An 18,268-nucleotide genomic window follows, 5' to 3' on the forward strand; every position below is an offset into this window, starting at 1 on the left:
AGATAAATCCGGTGATCTAGGGGGCCAGGGACTGTTATTGAATCATGAGATCACACAGTTACCAAACAATTCTTGCACATGTGCCATTGATTACCGTGCAGTGTGTGATGTCACTCTGTCCTGTTGAAACCAGTCTTCTTGAACGTTTGGAAAGTTGTACAATTCAGGTATAGCAAAAGTTCGTGACATCTCCGCATAACAGTCAGGGTTGACAGTTATTGTGTTTCCGTGTTCATTTGCAAAAAAAAATATGGTCTGATAATCACATGTGATGGAACACCACTCCATAGTGTCTCTTTACTAGCATGTAAAGGACACTCATGAATGTCATTAGGATTTGTGTTTACCCAGTAATAGTAGTTCTGTTTATTCACATAGTCTGTGAGATGAAAATGTATCTCATCTGACATCCACAACTTTTTAGAAATTCATCATCATTGTTTATTTTTGTTATCATTTGTTGACGGAATCCTAATCATAACCAGTAATAGCTGTCCTTCAGTTGTTGCATCATCTGTAGTTTGTACGAATGAAATTTTAAATCAAGGTGAAGAATGCTGCAAACTCTCTTCTGGCGCATTCCAACCACTGTTGCTTGCTTACAAATTGAATGCCGTGGGCTCAGTAAGACAGACTCGCGCGCAACATCAGTGTTCGCTGGAGAATGCACGCTTCTTGGTCATCCTGTTGGTTTCTTCACAAGGGCAGACCCAGTCTCTTCAAAGTTATTAATCCAACATTTTATCGCATGTTTCAATGGAATTGCATCATGATGTCCAAAATTATAAAAACATCAAAACTCCCTCTGTGTTGTTACCAAACTATCATTGTTTTTATAAAACATTTTAATGCTTGACGCACAGTGTTGTCCGTTACACTGATCCATGATTACTGAAGTGGCAGGCATTTTACTCGCTGCCATGAACCTGCAGTCCTACCACCTGCCCATGGCTGCCACTACTCATTTCAAACATTCCCCTTATTCTGTGTGTCTCTGTACATTGTCAACACCTTTGCACATGAAACCAGTGCAATTATTTACAAAGAAGTGACACTTAATGGAAGAAAAAAGTAGATTTAAAAGGAACAAATGCTTAAAGGAAAGGAACTGGGATATTGACTCACCTGTCAGAACAAGGAGTGCTGAAAAAAGCATATGATGAATATTACAAAATTAGTAGCATCTCAAGAGCTATGACAATTCCACTGCACAGCAGACTGTATGTCTTTGTGACAGTTCCTGAAGTTGTAGCCATGTGCTGACATATGACCAAACTCCAACCTGTCCTTTCATGTTCAGCTGTGGGGAAATTCATTGCTTGGCACATAGTACACAGCTTATAGTAACCATGTTGACAGCAAATTTGTATGCCTTTGTTTTTTAGATGTTGAGAGAATGTAAAATAATAATAATAATAATAATAATAATAATAATAGTAATAATAATTCTCAAACAGCAATAAAAGTAAATGGAGCAGGCTGTTGTAAGCTATAAATAACAAAAATTCTTATTATGGGTAAATGTTTTGTAGCATCCAATGATTGCAGATAAATCTTCCAGTATATGTTACAAAATTTGCATTCAATTATCCATTGTATTTACTTTGAATTTCCGCTTTAATGGTCTACTGGCTCTCCATTAGTATTATTTTTAATGTTTTTTTTTTTTTCCACCTCATAACATGCAATCTTACTTATCAATTTCGTGTTCCCATTTGTTGTGAATAGCACCACATGCTTGCAAAATCTGTAATCTATTACATGTTACTGTCAGTCTAGTCATACTAGATACAAATTTGTATGATTACGGTGGTGTATTATTTTTAAACCATTAAAAATTGTCATTCTTTTTTAGTTTTGTGATTAAAAAACTGACCATTCTGTATCAGTATAATATTGTTATCCACAGTATTCAGAAAATAAGAGCTTTTGTGAGGACCTGACTGAAGGAAAGTTCAGTTTCCCAATAATTCATGCTATAACTAGTCAACCAGATGATAGACAAGTCATTCGTATCCTTTTTAAATAACGGTATGTAATTTTTGTTTTCATGATAATTTTAAACATATTAAAAATAATTGTAAGTATGTAAGTTATACTGATAATGGAAATGTTGATGTTGGTGTTTGTCACCTTTGTTGCTTAAAAACTTCCTTATGATCACTACTCACTAAAATGGCTGTCTGAATTTACAAAAATTATTTTGACTGTAAAATTTGAAATATCTCAGCCCCACATTTCACGGGAACTCCTACTTGTGTAAGTGCATGGTAATCCAAGGCCTTTACAAAATATTGATACAGTACATATGCTGCACTCTGCTTCATTTATTTTCAGCATTAGCCTGGGGAATTTTCCTGATGTGTACGTATAATACAGGGTTTCCATGAATTATCTTTACAGTTCTAGATTTCAATAACTGTAGAACTGTTTCATATATTAACAAATGGTTTTTAACAAGTGTCAAGATAACTTTTAAAACTTTGTTCCCTCATTAATTCATGTCATTGTGTTCTTTGGCAAAGGCACAGGCAATGTTCAATTGGTATTCAGTTTCTGCCCATGTACAACCCACGAACTCCACAGTGACATAAATGTGTTACAGATGCATGCCTTCCAGCCCTGTCAGTAATGTTGGTTCAGTACACTAGAGCATATAAAACCCCTTCGGAAGCAGTCTAGTGGCATGAGACCAAATGATGGTGGCAGCTACCAAATAGAACCATTTAATTCAGTCTGTCTATCAAGAAACTTATCCTTCAGAAATTGATAAGAGTCAAGAATGAATGAGGTAGTGCCGCCATCTGCTGAAGTATGACTTCAAATAGATTGCAGGTGTTCCAATTGTGGCACAGCACACACTTGTAACATGCCCAGGTAAATAGTGTTGACAGTAGGCACATTGAATAAGAATGGACAAAGCAATTGCATATAACTTTGCACCACACATTGGCAGTCTCCATTTCATTTGTAAGATGAGGACACACTGATTCCTCCTCCTCCTCCTCCTCCTCCTCCTCCTCCTCCTCCTCCTCCTCGGTACTTAGATTGCCAGCAACAGTTCTTTTCCCCAATTTTTCACTATCCTCTGCAAGTGTCTTTATTTCCAAGTTTGTTGCATGTAAGTTTCAGATCTTGTTCTATCTGTTCAGTTTGCCAGATACATGAAAAGTTAACTTATCACAGAAACAAGTCTTTTCCAAAAAGTCATTGTTTATGTCAATTTTGGATAACTTGTCCACTGGAAACTGTTCACTCTTAGGTTTGTCTGTTACATTTAGTGCTTTGAGCAGCTGCACCTCATAGGCATAAGTATGTAACACTTTATGCAAGACTTTGTGCAGTGTTAGCCATGGCATTTACAACTGTCTGGTTGTCATTTGCAATAATTTTGTTGTCCTTGTAAACTCCTGCCATACCCCCTTTCCATGGTGGTCTGTGAGGCAGTTGGGCAACCCACCTCTTGTTTATGGAAAACACTACCTCATGTCCATAAATGATGTCTGCTAAGCTGAAATAGTCAGTCAGGGTGGTGGTTATACTGTGTCTGAAAGTATCGTTGCTTGGGTACTGGACTTCATCTTTATAGACTAGTCTACATATTGGGCTTTCTCCTGTACTATCAACATTTTTTGAAAAGTCTGTAACACCGAGAAAGTAAAAGAGAACTTTGAGTTGTGTATTGCCACATGTTCAAAACAACTTGCTCTCATCATGTATAATTTTAAAGGCTAAAGTCATAGAGATAACTGAGGCTTTAGCTTAGTGTGGAAAAAAATCTTGAGCTATAGGAAGAAGAAAGCTACAGAGTTAATAATTTCACATCCACTATCAGTGATGCTGAATATAAGGCAAATAAAATTTTATTTTCATGAATTTTTCAGTGCCACCATCATCCATTGTTATTTACTGCTGGATGAGGGCTGCCTCTGGACCCTTCCATTCATTGTATTCAGCAAATCCACCCGTGCTGTTCCTACATTCTTCTTGATATCAAGTTCCATCAGGTTGTCATCTTTTTATCCCATTCCTCTTGGAATGAAGCAAAGATCTTCATTGGGTGTATCGTCCACCACCATAGCTGAGTGGATAACATGCCACTTGTCATGCAGGGGGCCAGGGTTTGATTCCCGGCTGGGCTGGAGATTTTCTCCACTCAGGGACTGGGTGTTGTCTTCATCATCATCATCATTTCATCCTCATCGACATGCAAGTTGCTGAAGTGGCATCACAAAGACTTGCACCATGCAATCAGGTCTACCTGCCAGAAGGCTCTCGCCACACGACATTCCATTTCCATTGGTGTATCTACATATATTTGACAGGCTTCAATGTCCTATGGCGTGCCCCCCTCTCTCTCTCTCTCTCTCTCTCTCTCTCTCTCTCTCTCTCTCTCTCTCTCTCACACACACACACACACACACACACACACACACACACACACACACACACACTCTTTTTTTTTTTCTTTTACAATATCTGTGTACTTCCTAGATTTTTCAAATACCCATTAATGTGCTTGGAATAAGTTAGTGTCAGTTCTAAACATGTCAAACAGTTTCAGATATGAAATGTCACAAAATGTGACATTAAAAGTTGCTGTAAGATTTCAGTTGCAGTGGTGCAGGCTTCAGGAAGCTCTTCATAGAATACAGCTATGAGTTACTTTTCATATCTGTGCTAAATGTTTGATAAAAATCTTTAAGTTCCTCCCCAAGGGCTACTCAACTCTTTTGTTGGTATGCTGTTGGCAAATCCATTGGGACCGAACCTTTGCAGGACAACATTCTTTTTTATGCTGTAAGTGTAAGTGCTTTTGCTATTCTTAGACTCTTCCCAAGTAGCAGTTGCTAGGTATTGGTCTGTAAGTGGTGACCAGTCCTTCACTATTGAAATCTTTCAGCAAGCACCAGTGATGATGACTATTGGTCACAATTGTGAAACGTTGTATATCACATTTTTGCCTAACTGCCTGTACTGTGAATAAATTACAAGTCTCTAAAATAATAAATAAATTAATAACACTCAGTGTGCTACTTTAAGGTAGTCCTTATTTTTTCGAATTTTATGTTTCTTCACACACATCCATATGCATTTCCTTTTGTTTTAAGAATTATTTTAAAACCTATTTTGTTGAAATTAGAAGTCATGGAACCTATGCCACAGGGGCAGAGAAGTTGTGTCATATCACTGCATGTTGTTTATTACTGCATATGCATGTGCTTGACTGCAATGAAACTTCCTGGCTGATTAAAACTATGTGCTGGACCAAGACTCAAAAGTCGGGACCTGTGCCTTTCACAGACAAATCTTCTATCAACTGAGCTACCCAAGTACAGCTCATGACTTTTCCTTACAGCTTTACTTCCATTAGTACCACATCTCCTACCCTCCAAACTCCACAGAAGCTCTCCTGTGAAACTTGCAAGACTAGCACTCCTGGAAGAAAGAATGTTTGGGAGACATGGCTTAGCTCCAGCCTGGGGAAGTTTCCAGAATGAAATTTTCACTCTATAGCCATATGAGTTCATTTCAGTCAATAGTTTAGATACGTTGAAGAAGTTAAGCATAGATTTACATTTATTAAATAAGTTTTCTTTTTCTTGGGATTCAAATATTTTCTATCTTAGTGCCAAACAGGCTGTGAAAAATCTTAAGGTGACATATAATACAGTGGAAAGAGGGGTAATGTAAGATTTGAATGGGGTATTAACAGCCAATGGAGAACAAAAAGAATTAATTTTGTATTATGTGCAAGATCACTAGAGACAATAGCATGATTGTTAAAAGAAAAAAAGGCTAAACTAATATTGATTTATGCTTCATTCATACATTTAATATTGTCTGTTGCACAGTAGTACTTAAATTTCTCACGTTTAAATATATTTTTGGTAGGGGTTAATATTAATTAATTTTAATGAAATTTAGCCCATTATCAAAACATGCAAAGAAAAGGGGGGGGGGGGGATGTTCAAACCATTTGACATTTCTATGTAACATTGTATGAGGATCACTCTTAATGACAGCAGTCTACAGTCTAGCACATGCATAAGCAGCAACAAACAACACATAGTGATATGACAGAACTTCTCGGCCACTGAGCATGGGTTCCTTGTCTCCAGTTTCAACAAAATAGATTTTAAAATTCTTCATAAAATAAAAGGAAAGAAACGAGGGTGTGTGTATGAAGAAACACCAAATTCAAAAAGATAAGGACCACACTAGCGCTAAATGTGTGGATAGCTGTTGAAGCAAAAATGTTCTTAGCAAGCAACCTATGGGAAACTTACTGTACCACACCTCATTTGTATAAGGCTTTCCCAGGCACAACTGGACGTACTATATAGGTTGCTGCAGTTCAAATGAACTAAATATTCAGTTATTGCATATTTATTTTGTGGGAATAACATTGTCTGGATACATCACAACTAAAAATGCTCAGTACAGAATGGGTGTACCGTGATGGAGTAGAAGCACCCAAACAAATGAGAGCTTGATTAGGTACTCACCTGAGCAGAACACACCCCATGTTACAGAATGAATTTGTAGGAATAAAATGTGAAGAAGAAACATCTGATAAAGTGTCATTATATGTAAGCAATGTTTTAGAAGATTTGTTCATTTGATTGGTACACTTAACTTCACCAAATTAGTGATGCCCTGGCAGCCCTGGCGCCGGCTACGAGCGCTTTTCGTTTGCTGTGTTGCAAGATAAGTAATTTAGCTAGTAATTAATCATTTTTGCTGTGTATTCTATAGTATTTATTTGTATTAGTGTCAGATACACAGTTTTTATTTGCATCTGAATAAGATAAGCAAAGTTTCTATTTAGGACAGTTTCCGGGTGTACGCAAATGTTTGTTTACATTCTTAACGGACGTTGAATATGCGGGATTATCAATTAATTCAGTGCACAATACTTAGTATTTGCGATTATTAGTGCCATTTAGGCTCAATACGTTCAAGGTAGCAGTTTTTATACGTTTTATTAGGTTATTTTTCATGTGAACATAAACGTTTGTTTACATTATCAATACAAGGGTTAATCAGTTTAAGTTAGTGTACAATACTCAGTATTCACATGTATTAGTGTCATTTACACTCAATATATTGAAGGTAGCAGTTTTTATATGTTTTATTAGGAATAGTGATACTGACAGTGATTTCTAACCTCACTAGTATACGTTTGACTAGCGCAACCTGCGACCATTGACAGTTAAACATATAATATGTGGTAAATTAGTATTACACTACAATATCTGAGTAAATCGGTGTTACAATAAAACTTCGGAGCCCTTATTACATACTGTTTAGTTAGCAGAAAGCTAAAACTCACCTCTCCGTCTGCTTAAATTCCTTAGCTTGTTGTGGGCTTTAGTGATAGTGTACTGTAAGCCCATCGGTTCTTATAAAGTAGAATTTGTATTTATGCTTTACATTCTGAATTCTTATTGTTAGCTAAAGATTTTGTTTTGTATCTGCATGTGTCAGAGTACAGTACCCAGTGTTTACATTTATTAGTGTGATTTAGACTGGGTACATGTGAGGTAGCAGTTTTTATAGTTTTATTAAGTCACTTTCGCGTGTATTTAAACACTTGTTTAAATTACAAATACGAGGGATAATCAGTAGGGGCAGCTTACTGTAGGTCACTGTTTAATTCATTTACAATATTCACTAGATAGCCCCTAGCAGTTTACTGTAGGTAACTGTCTTATTCTTTAAATAGCCCCTAGCAGGAAAATAAGCACCAGATCTCGCTTCTACCATAAATTTTTATTTTCATTATTGAGTGTCCTTTCTGCCAACTAGAGTGTAGCTGTTAACCTTGTGTGACAGTAGGTTTCCTTAAGTTTTTTATAGTAAATCAGTTACTAGCTACATGGATAGGGACTGTGTCTGTTGTGTGTGGATGCAGAAGGAGTTGGCCAAAGTCCAAACCCAGCTGGAAGCTTTGTTTGCCACAGTCAACAAGCTCCAGAGTGCCACCTTGAGGTGCGGTGGGGATGGGGTGCCTGGGGCAGCCTCTGCTGTACTAGATGTGCAGGATGAGGGGGGGGGGGGGGAAATGTCACAGCACTCTGTCACTGAGCTGACCTCAGGTGCGACAGAGCTGGCTGGCCCACTCTCACCTCAGTGTGGGTGGCAGACTGTGTTGAGGCCTCAAGCCTCAAAGTGAAGGCTGCATGGGGGAAGCAGCCTCCTGCCAAATCCCATGCACTTTGATAATAGATTCAGTGTGCTATCTGATGCTGGGGGGAGTGGGGGGGGGGGGGGAGGCTGAGCTGGATCAGACTGCACCTTCTGCCAGGATAGTGACTGCTCCTTCAGCAAGGTCCAGACCGGCACGTAGGGGTAGGGGTTTGTTAGTTATTGGAAGCTCCAATGTTAGGCGGGTCATGGAACCCCTCAAGAACATAGTGGCTAGGGCGGGGAAGAAGTCCACTTCACTCGGTGTGTTTGCTGGGGGGCCTTGTCTAGGGTGTGGAAGAGGCTCTTCCGGCAGCTATCGAGCGTGCGGGTTGCAGCCAGCTGCAGATTGTTGCGCATGTCAGCACCAACAATGCCTGTCGTTGGGGTTCCGAGGAAATCCTTGGGTCTTTCCGATGGCTGGCTAAATTGGTGAAGGCGGCCTCCATCTCTCGAGGAGTGGAAGCCAAGCTGACGATCTGCAGCATCGTACCCAGGGTGGACCGGGGTCCTCTGGTTTGGAGTCAAGTGGAGAATCTAAACCAGAGGCTACGTTGACTCTGTGATGAAAATGGTTGTAGATTCCTCGACCTACGCTATGGAGTGGAAGGTTGTAGGACGCCCCTCGATAGATCAGGGGTGCACTACACACAGGAAGCAGCTACGTGGGTAGCACAGTACTTTTGGCATGCACATGCGGGTTTTTAGATTAGGTTCCTCCCCATGGGAAACAAACTGCTGGCCCAAAAAATTACCAGTTCATGACACTGATGTGGGTGTGCCAACTGTAAAAATTGTTAGTTCGCCTAAACAGGTCATTCCAAAGGATTTAAATACGCTTAATCTCATGTTAGTAAGTTGTCGAAGTGTCTGTAGCGAGATTCCCGAGTTTATCTCCAAAATAAACAGTAGCAATGCCAATATTGTATTAGGTATCAAAAGCTGGTTGAAACCAGACATAAAGAGCAGTGAAATTTTGAACTCTGATTGGACAATGTTTAGGAAGGATAGGACTGATGCTATGGGATGTGGTGTGTTCATTGCAGTTAAAAGCTGTTTAAACGCAGTTGAGATTGATACTGCGTCGGACTGGGAAATAGTCTGGATAAAGCTGTCAATCAGACAAGGATGTTTTTATAGACCAGCAGCATCCGCAACAAATGTCGCAGAACATTTCAGGGAAAGTCTGGAGTACATAGGAAGTAAATATCCAAATTATCCATTAGTTATAGGTGGAGACTTTAATCTAGCATCCATTGACTGGGAAAATTACACGTTTATCACAGGGGGCAGAAGCAAAGATTCGTGTGAAGTTATTCTAGGAGCGCTCTCAACATACAACCGTGAGCAATTGGTTAGAAAACGAACTCGAGATGGGAACATATTAGATATCTTGGCGACAAACAGATCTGATCTTTTTGAGGAAGTTAATCTAGGAGAAGGTATTAGCGACCATAATGTTGTTGTGGCTTCTATGTCAGTGGAAGTTGAAAAAAAGAAAAGGAAAAAAAAAAAGCAGCAGCATAGAGTTTTCTTGTTTGGGAAAGCAAATAAAAGTATCATTAATGAATATCTTCATAGTCAGCTCCAAGCATTCACTGCGGGACACAAAGATATTGAGCATCTTTGGTCGCAATTTATAGGTATTGTCCACCATGTGCCAGAGAATTATGTGCCTAGCAGAAGTATAGGGGAGGGAAAGGATCCACCTTGGTACAGCAAACATATTAGGAAGTTGCTGAGAAAGCAGAGAATTTTGCACAGTCATTATAAGCGAAGTCACTGCCCCGCTGACAAACAGAAATTATGCGACATGAAAGCACCTGTCAGAAGGACAATGAGAGACATTTTTAACAAATTTGAAAGCAATATTTTATCTGCAAATTCTAAAAATAACCCCAAAAAATTTTGGTCGTACGTGAAATCTATGAACGCTACAGTAGGGGTAATGTAACTGATGATGATAAACAGAAGGCCGAAAGTCTAAACCTAGCTTTCAAAAACTCGTTTACGATAGAGGACTGGAGCACCATTCCCCCTCTGAATTATCGAACAAACAAAAGGATGGCTGACATAATGTTTAGTGTATCTGGGATTGTAAAAGAGTTAGGATCCTTAGACGCTAGGATGGCATCTGGCCTAGACGGTATCCCCGTAAGATTTTATGTTGACTATGCTACAAATATAGCACCATTCTTATCTGTCACCTATCAGAGATCATTGGAACAGTGGAAAGTTCCACGGGACTGGAAGAAGACCCAGGTAATAGCAATCTATAAAAAGGGTAGAAAATTGGATGCACATAATTACCGGCCATTTTCACTGACATCGATTTGTTGTAGAATCATGGAACATATTTTGTGTTCTGACATGATGACCTTTCTAGACTCTGTGGAGCTAATCTACAGAAACCAGCACAGTTTTAGGAAACAGCGGTCATGCGAGACAAAGCTGGCCCTCTTTGTGCATGATATACAACAGGCTCTAGATACCGGCTCCAAGGTTGATGCCATATTTCTCGACTTTCAAAAGGCGTTCGACTCAGTTCCCCACTGTCGCTTGCTACAAAAAGTGCGTGCTTACGGTCTATCCAATGACATATGCGCTTGGATAGAAAGTTTTCTAACAGACAGGGAGCATTACGTCGTCCTGATCGGGGTAACTTCAACAAAAACAAGAGTAACTTCGGATGTGCGCCAGGGCAGGGTAATAGGTCCTCTGCTTTTTACGATTTACATAAACGATCTGGTTGATGGTATTGACAGCAGCCTTAGACTGTTTGCCGATGATGCTGTAGTCTACAGAAAAGTAGTATCACACAAAAGTTGTGAACAAATCAGTGAGTATTTGCAGAAAATAAATGCGTGGTGTAATGACTGGCAGTTATCTCTCAATATTAGTAAGTGTAACGTACTGCGTGTAACAAGGCAAAAATCCCCATTAATGTATGAGTACAAAATAAATGATCAGTCTTTGGAAGCGGTAACATCAGCCAAGCATCTGATCTCAAATGGAATGATCAGATTACACAAGTAACGGGTAAGGCGAACTCTAGATTGCAGTTTATTGGTAGAATCCTGAAGTGATGCAGTCCTTCAACAAAGGAAATAGCTTACAATACGTTTGTTCATCCAGCCTTGGAGTATTGTTCGTCTGTGTGGGACCCTTACCAGTTGGCTCTGATTCAATAGATTGAGAAGGTCAAAAGTAGAGCGGCAAGATTCATTACTGGTACATTTAGCCATCGCGAGAGCGTTACAAATCTCATAGAAAGTTTGAAGTGGGACACACTTGCAGATAGACGATGCGCTAAACAGAAAGGGTTGCTCACTAAATTCTGAAATCCAATCTACGCTGAGGATGTAGAGCATATATTATTACCACCAACTTTCAAATCTGTAATGATCATCATTCAAAGATAATGGAAATAAGAGCTCGTACTGAGGCGTTCAGACAGTCGTTTTTCCCTCGCGCGATCCGCGAGTGGAAGAGAGAGGGGCAAATATGACTTCAGCGCGAATTGTGCCCTCCGCCACACACAACTTGGTGGCTAGCGGAGTATATATGTAGATGTAGAAATAACTAAGAAATTGCTCTTTTTTTCACTGAGGTAACAGCAGCTCAACAAGTTAACCAAATTAAGGAAAAGCAAAAACTTAAAGACTACCCAACAGTCAAACTAAAGTCAGCTCAAGTGAATGCGTCAGGACATCATGAGATGTAATGGGGATAACGGGATCAGAACTGCAGTAATAATGGTAACTGTAATTTGTCTCATAGATAAGGAATCTAATGAAAAATGTTGATGGCACATTGTAGAAAGCTGTTCATTTGTGCGACCTTTCTGTAGATTAGTGTTACCTGAGAAGCATAAGACACACTTTATATGGCTGAAAATAAGTCTTTTTCTTACCACCTCCTCTAAGGCATTTTAAATGCTAGAGGTTTTGACATAGTAGTGTGGAAAGTAACAGTTGATGAAAATTGCAGATGTTATGTTCAAGCCATTCGTTGTTCTCCACTACAGATCTCACAAAATGCTCCCCTGCCTTTGCAGATGCTGCTTTGTGGGAAGTTGTAGTGGATGTAATTCCAGGGACTGATTCTTGTCTTAATCTATCTAGTACAGAGACCAGTAACTGAATGATGACCTAAAAATGGGGCCCAATCATGTTAACTGAATGTTGTACATCAACAGACTGTGACAGAACATTGTGATAGTGACTAGAAGTGGGTGGACCATGTGACAGAGGTCATCCACAATGCCTCTGATGCATTCACTCCAAAATTTGCCTCTCACTGTTCTGTGGTGAACAGTAATGGTTAATCTATGTTGAGGGACAGGAGGATGACACTGCAAAACTTCAGAAGCAGTCCATCTGCAGGAAATCTGTTTTGCATAGCTGGGACTAAAGCCAGGAACATGTTGAAGGGGTGAAAGAAAAGGTCATGGTGTAATTTCCTGTGCTTTATGAACTGTTCCACCTCATCAAAGTACTTGTACCTATAAGGAAGGAAAATTAGGGTTGTAACATCATATACTGCACTCAAAAAAAGCCTTTCGCATTGTTTATGTCACTCTGTTTACCAGTCTCTGTTGTCTGTTATGAAAATGTGCACTGTTCACTGTTTGTAAAAGTTCTTTGGCCTTGGCTTCCCTTGCTTTCTTGGACCTAATGAACCTCATTCATCAATTGCTTTCATACAGCATAGCCTACCACATTCATCCTATTAAATTACAGATTATAAAAAAATTATAGTTCTGTTTCATTTCTATACAATATTAATCTTATTTCATAATGGAATAATGATGAATAATTTCTTGTATTTCTTGCACACCCATTTTTGTATATTTTTATCAGATGTTTCCCAGAAATTGCTCATGAATCTCTTCATTTCACTCTCCGAGTTTTCCACAACCTATCATTTGCAATGTTGTTATCATACCACCACCTTCTGTCGCAGCACATATTAATTTATTTAATAGGTGTCATCTGTTTTGTCCTTAGTTTTCTATCTGTCATGACTCCTATGTACAAGAATGTTACAATGTTTCTGATTTAAACTCTCATCACTCTCGTTATGGGAACCCAGCAGCCAGAGACAGTGGCCATGTATGTGTGAGAGGTGTTTGTGTGAATGTGTGTGTGTATGTTGTCTATTTCAGATTAAGGCCTTCTGGCCAAAATTTATCATTTTTAGTACTCTTTTTGCTGTGCCTGTTGCGGCAGTGCGGTTCTTTCCGTCCCTTTACGTCGGACCTGCACCTACCTGTGAACATTGTCTCAGCAGATCATCAGTAGGAAAGCCGAGTGAAACCTACTGTACTTCGACGTGAACCAGGCTGCAATTTAAGTCACTAATCTACATTTCAGGAGAAACACGAAATGAAAGGTTGGAAATTTTGTCCTCAATTAATATATTTTGAAACTTAGGTGAACAAGTATCACTGCCAAGCCCGTGCTAGTCTTAACACAGTCATTCACAAACCCTTTCACTCACGTTAGCAAGTTTATGGTGTTGCATTTCCTGAAAACGTAATAGCTACAAAAATACTGATTGTTTTTGATTGATAATGCTCGCCAAATATTAAGTCTGTCGGTACCTAATGCAGTCACAGTTTTTAGCCACCGACCTGCTCAATACGCCACGCGGAATTCATGTCTTTTCTCTTCACAAAATTCATTTAAAAATTCTGAAGTTTCTACACGCCCATCGGAATAATTATGCCATCACACTTTTGATGTATGAGACACTGCTGGATTTGGCAATTTACCGTTTCCATCGGAACTACTACTACTACACACGTCCGAACTGTTTCATGGCTAGGCTCCCACTCTTCTCTAGAATACTCTATGTCTTCTCTACCAGCAGAGAAAGGCATGCGAAAAATATTGCTTCACCATTGTTCAGTTTACTTAACAGCCAATAGCAAAACAACACTTTCCCATGTCAGTCCATGCTTTTCATCAATAACCAATCGCAAAATAGTAAACGTAACGACTGCACTTTTTATCGACATAATTATCTAGTATGCTGAAGTTTTGCTTATGCATAAAGTTATTTACTATTGTTATTTATACCTGAATTAACTGTCCCTTTACCATAAACTTACTTTATAAATCTATTCTACAAAAATCCCCTTTGTCCATATCCATACTTCTTCGAAATGCTCCCACACTAAATCCTACTACATAACTCATTAAACAATTATCTTCATATTAACCTTAAACCACACTCATGCATCATTTATACTCCTAAAACACATTTATAACATTTTACATACACACAAAGACATAACACTTTATGAAAATACTAGAACAGTTTATGAAAAACATTCTATTACTATAGTGCACTCTAGTGGGCACAATCGAAACTAAAATCACCGTCCCCCTATCCAATATTGACCTCTATCGGCTGACACATAAACTACGTGCGTGTCCAGTCTCGCGTCACCATCTGTCACTGTCCAGCTCTGAGACACATCTCCCATCTGCCTCCAAGGCAGGATCGTTATATGGCGCTACGCCTCACTGTCTACAACTCAGCATTTGTGCAGTGTGGTGAGTAGCAATCTGTTCTTTTCGTATTATTGTCTTTGATGAATGCTATGATTGTAAAATAAGTACTCATCTTTCCTTTGTTGAAAATGCAGTGTTCATCATTTTGATAGATGATTAGATCCTAGAGTTTTAAATTCTCCAGTGAAAACACTGTTTTACAAAATTTCTTCTTATTTTATTTCACGTTTTGTATGGCCACAAAATTGTAGTACACCATACACATTTTTACACAAAAGAGCCGTTGTGCAGCACGTTTTGGACCAAAACACATATTGTGTGCAGAGTACAGGTGCTTACAGAAACAGGTATGATTTTCAGACTGATGTTGACTGCAGAATCCCTTATTTGGCATGCACTCAGTTCTGTATATCATATCTCTGTTTTCCAGAATGTTCTAGAAGTTGTAGAGTCAAAAATGTTTTGTAATCGCATCCAATTTTACAGACAGAACACATACAAATAAAAAAAAATATGGTTACATTAATGAAAGTTACTTGATGTAATCATAAAATAGAAAGTAAAATATAAAGATATGCCACATCAAGAGGTTTCTTGATATATTACTTTTACAGCATTTTATATATATATATATATATATATATATATATAATTTTTTTTTTTTTTTTTGAAGAAACTGAACATGTTTTTGATATATAATAATAGTTCTTAATTTGATGAATGATAATGTTTCACTTGGCATTAAGTAAATTAAAATTGAAAAATAGTAAAGTCCTTGTGGCATTAGTTATCTATATAAATAAAAATTTATATGTTCAATTGCTCAAAATTATTAATCTCTAAAAGTTCTTGATGGATTGCTTTAAAATTTTGACACATGACATTCTAATACGTGCGAGTTTTTAGGTACTTACTTAATGTTACACATATTTGAAAATAGTTGTATAAAACTTGTATTCCAACGCAATATTATGTCAAAATTTTAAAGTATTCAGTCAAAAACTTACGAAGATTTGCGATAAGGAACGCTTACAGTTTCTGCATAAAATAGGCCTTGGAACAAAGCAGTAAACAGAAACTATATACAGAGTTATTGATCACCTAGTGTAGTGTTAATGTGGTAAGCAAGATTTTCATTGTTAGCACGTGGGGTCATGGCCACCTGTATTATAGGTTCGCAGTGTTTGGAGTGGTGGAGAGGTATGTCTAGTCACTGTATTAACAATAATCACGGTCTGACAAATGTGACCATAGTAGCAACCTTCCTTCTGCTCTTTGTGTTGTATTACAGCAGCTGTAATTTAATTTCAGTTATTAGTACAAATGAACACTGCTTTGGAAGACAGCCATCTCTATAAGGAGCTGTCATGAATCGTTCTTACATCCATGTGAAACACACTGATCCATACTACATACGCTTTCGTAGGTTGGTATGACCTGATTTCAAACATTAACAATCCTCCTCAAGATGGTCCATAACATTATGACAATTTGCACCCTTTTTCTCACCCAGGACATCATCAAACCAAGTGACCACCGTTTTGGTAACAAGTTGTAGATTTCGTGCCTGTTGTTTTCTGTTTACAAAGACTGCCAGCTTTAATGTTTTAATCAATATTGTGTTACCAGTTTTATTTACCATAATTTTATAGTGGTTATTAATAGTAAGTCTCACACCGGAACACACAAGGTTTTTGCTGCATGTTGTATTAACACCATTGGACATGATCGAAACAAAGAGGGAAACCCACATGCGTGTGTGTGTGCAACAGCACTCAGCCACTGCCTTTGTGATTGATGTTTCATGTACTATAGAGAGAAGTAGAGCTAATTGCTGTTAGGAAGAAACAAAAACAATTAATTACTTAAGATTTTTTAAAAAAAGACAATATTCAAATTGTTTTAATTTCATATTTTGAACAGTATAAAGATAATGACAGTAATTCATTCATTTTAACATATTGGGTTTTTCCTGTGCTTTCCTGTACTTCAAGCTCTTTTGGGTCAGATTGCTGAAAAGTGTGAAAAGGAGTATTACTGTAAGTACAAATATACATGTTCATTTCTTCAAAATCTCCAGTATACGGAAGTTCTTCACTGATTGCTTTGAAATTTTGACACAACATTGAATTTTAATATGGGACTGTTTTTAGGTACCTAATTCTTAATATGTAAAGGGAAAAGTTGTTACCAAAAACCTCGGTGTACTTTTCCAATGTACTTCAAGTTTGTGCATGTTACTGAAATAAACATTTAGACACATGTAGACCAGATATTTTTAACAAATAAATATAAATATAAATTAGTGAAATGTATATTTAAAATATAAATGTAAAGTAGTGAAATGTTAGCAAACAGGAAAGTTGTATTTATGCTGTATTGGTTTATGATTAGAAAATTAGAAACTACTACTGAACATGATTTTGCAGTAACAATAAAGAAGGTTGATGGTCAGAGGGGATGGGAGGGGGAGGAGGGGAGGTGGATAGAGGAGTGGGAAGAAATGTACGGGGAGAGAGAGAGAGAGAGAGAGAGAGAGAGAGAGAGAGAGAGAGTGGGAAGGAGGAGGATATGTACAAAGAAAGGGGGAAGAGGAGATGGACAGAGACAGGGGACAGAAGGAGATTTGGTTGCGTCTTCCCATTCCCATTCATATTAGAAACATGTGCTTTCCCTTTTCTTTCTTTACCATGTAAGTAGACTCAGCCACAGCAAAGCCTGGCTGGGAACAGCTTGTAACTGATAAAAAGAAATAGAAAACAAATTACATTTTTCATGGACCCAAAATCATTTGGCTGTGACTATTCATGGGATGAACAAGTTTTGTTCTGTAATAATTCCACAAAGTAGTTACCAAAAACATGTGAAAGTATTGTAAACAAATATTACAAACAAATATGCAAAAGAGTATAATTACATAAATACTTCACAGTATAGCGTACTTTAGTGAAACATGGACTGTGGGAAAACCGGAACAGAAGAGAATGGAAGCATTTGAGATGTGGTGCTATAAACGAATGTTGAAAATTTGGTGGACTGATAAGGTAAGGAATGAGGAGGTTCCACGCGGAATCGGAGAGGAAAGGAATATGTGGAAAACACTGATACGGAGAAGGGACAGGATGATAGGACACTGCTAAGACATGAGGGAATGACTTCCATGGTACTAGAGGGAGCTGTAGAGGGCAAAAACTGTAGAGGAAGACAGAGGTTGGAATACGTCAAGCAAATAATTGAGGACGTAGGTTGCAAGTGCTACTCTGAGATGAAGAGGTTAACACAGGAAAGGAATTTGTGGCGGGCCGCATCAAACCAGTCAGTAGACTGATGGCCAAAAAAAAAAGGCGTACTTACGTAAAGACCATGAATCTTGTATGTTACAACTGAAACCAGAATAAACATTGGCGATCACAGGTGGAATCACAAATTTTGGTAAACTAATGATGATAACATAAACTTTGGTTGATCTAGGAGCCCAGAAATCTTGGTTTGTTATAAGTTCCTATACTTAGTTTTTTCCTCCAGGCATGCTCTGCAATAACATGAAAGTTTTTAGT

The 18,268-nt window shown here is 38.3% G+C and overlaps 1 protein-coding gene across 2 annotated transcripts in view; it reads left to right on the top strand.

Moving 5' to 3' along the window:
- Window positions 1-18,268, top strand: part of LOC126415566 (terpene synthase) — a 42,448-nt gene that overhangs the window by 21,256 nt on the left and 2,924 nt on the right. For both annotated transcript variants that reach the window (XM_050083439.1, XM_050083438.1), the window contains exon 5: window positions 1,910-2,012. In XM_050083439.1, the coding sequence (XP_049939396.1) occupies window positions 1,910-2,012 (103 nt within the window). The remainder of the gene's footprint in view (window positions 1-1,909; window positions 2,013-18,268) is intronic.

The sequence above is a fragment of the Schistocerca serialis genome, chromosome 1 (assembly GCF_023864345.2).
Source record: "Schistocerca serialis cubense isolate TAMUIC-IGC-003099 chromosome 1, iqSchSeri2.2, whole genome shotgun sequence".
Taxonomy (NCBI): Eukaryota; Metazoa; Arthropoda; class Insecta; order Orthoptera; family Acrididae; genus Schistocerca; species Schistocerca serialis.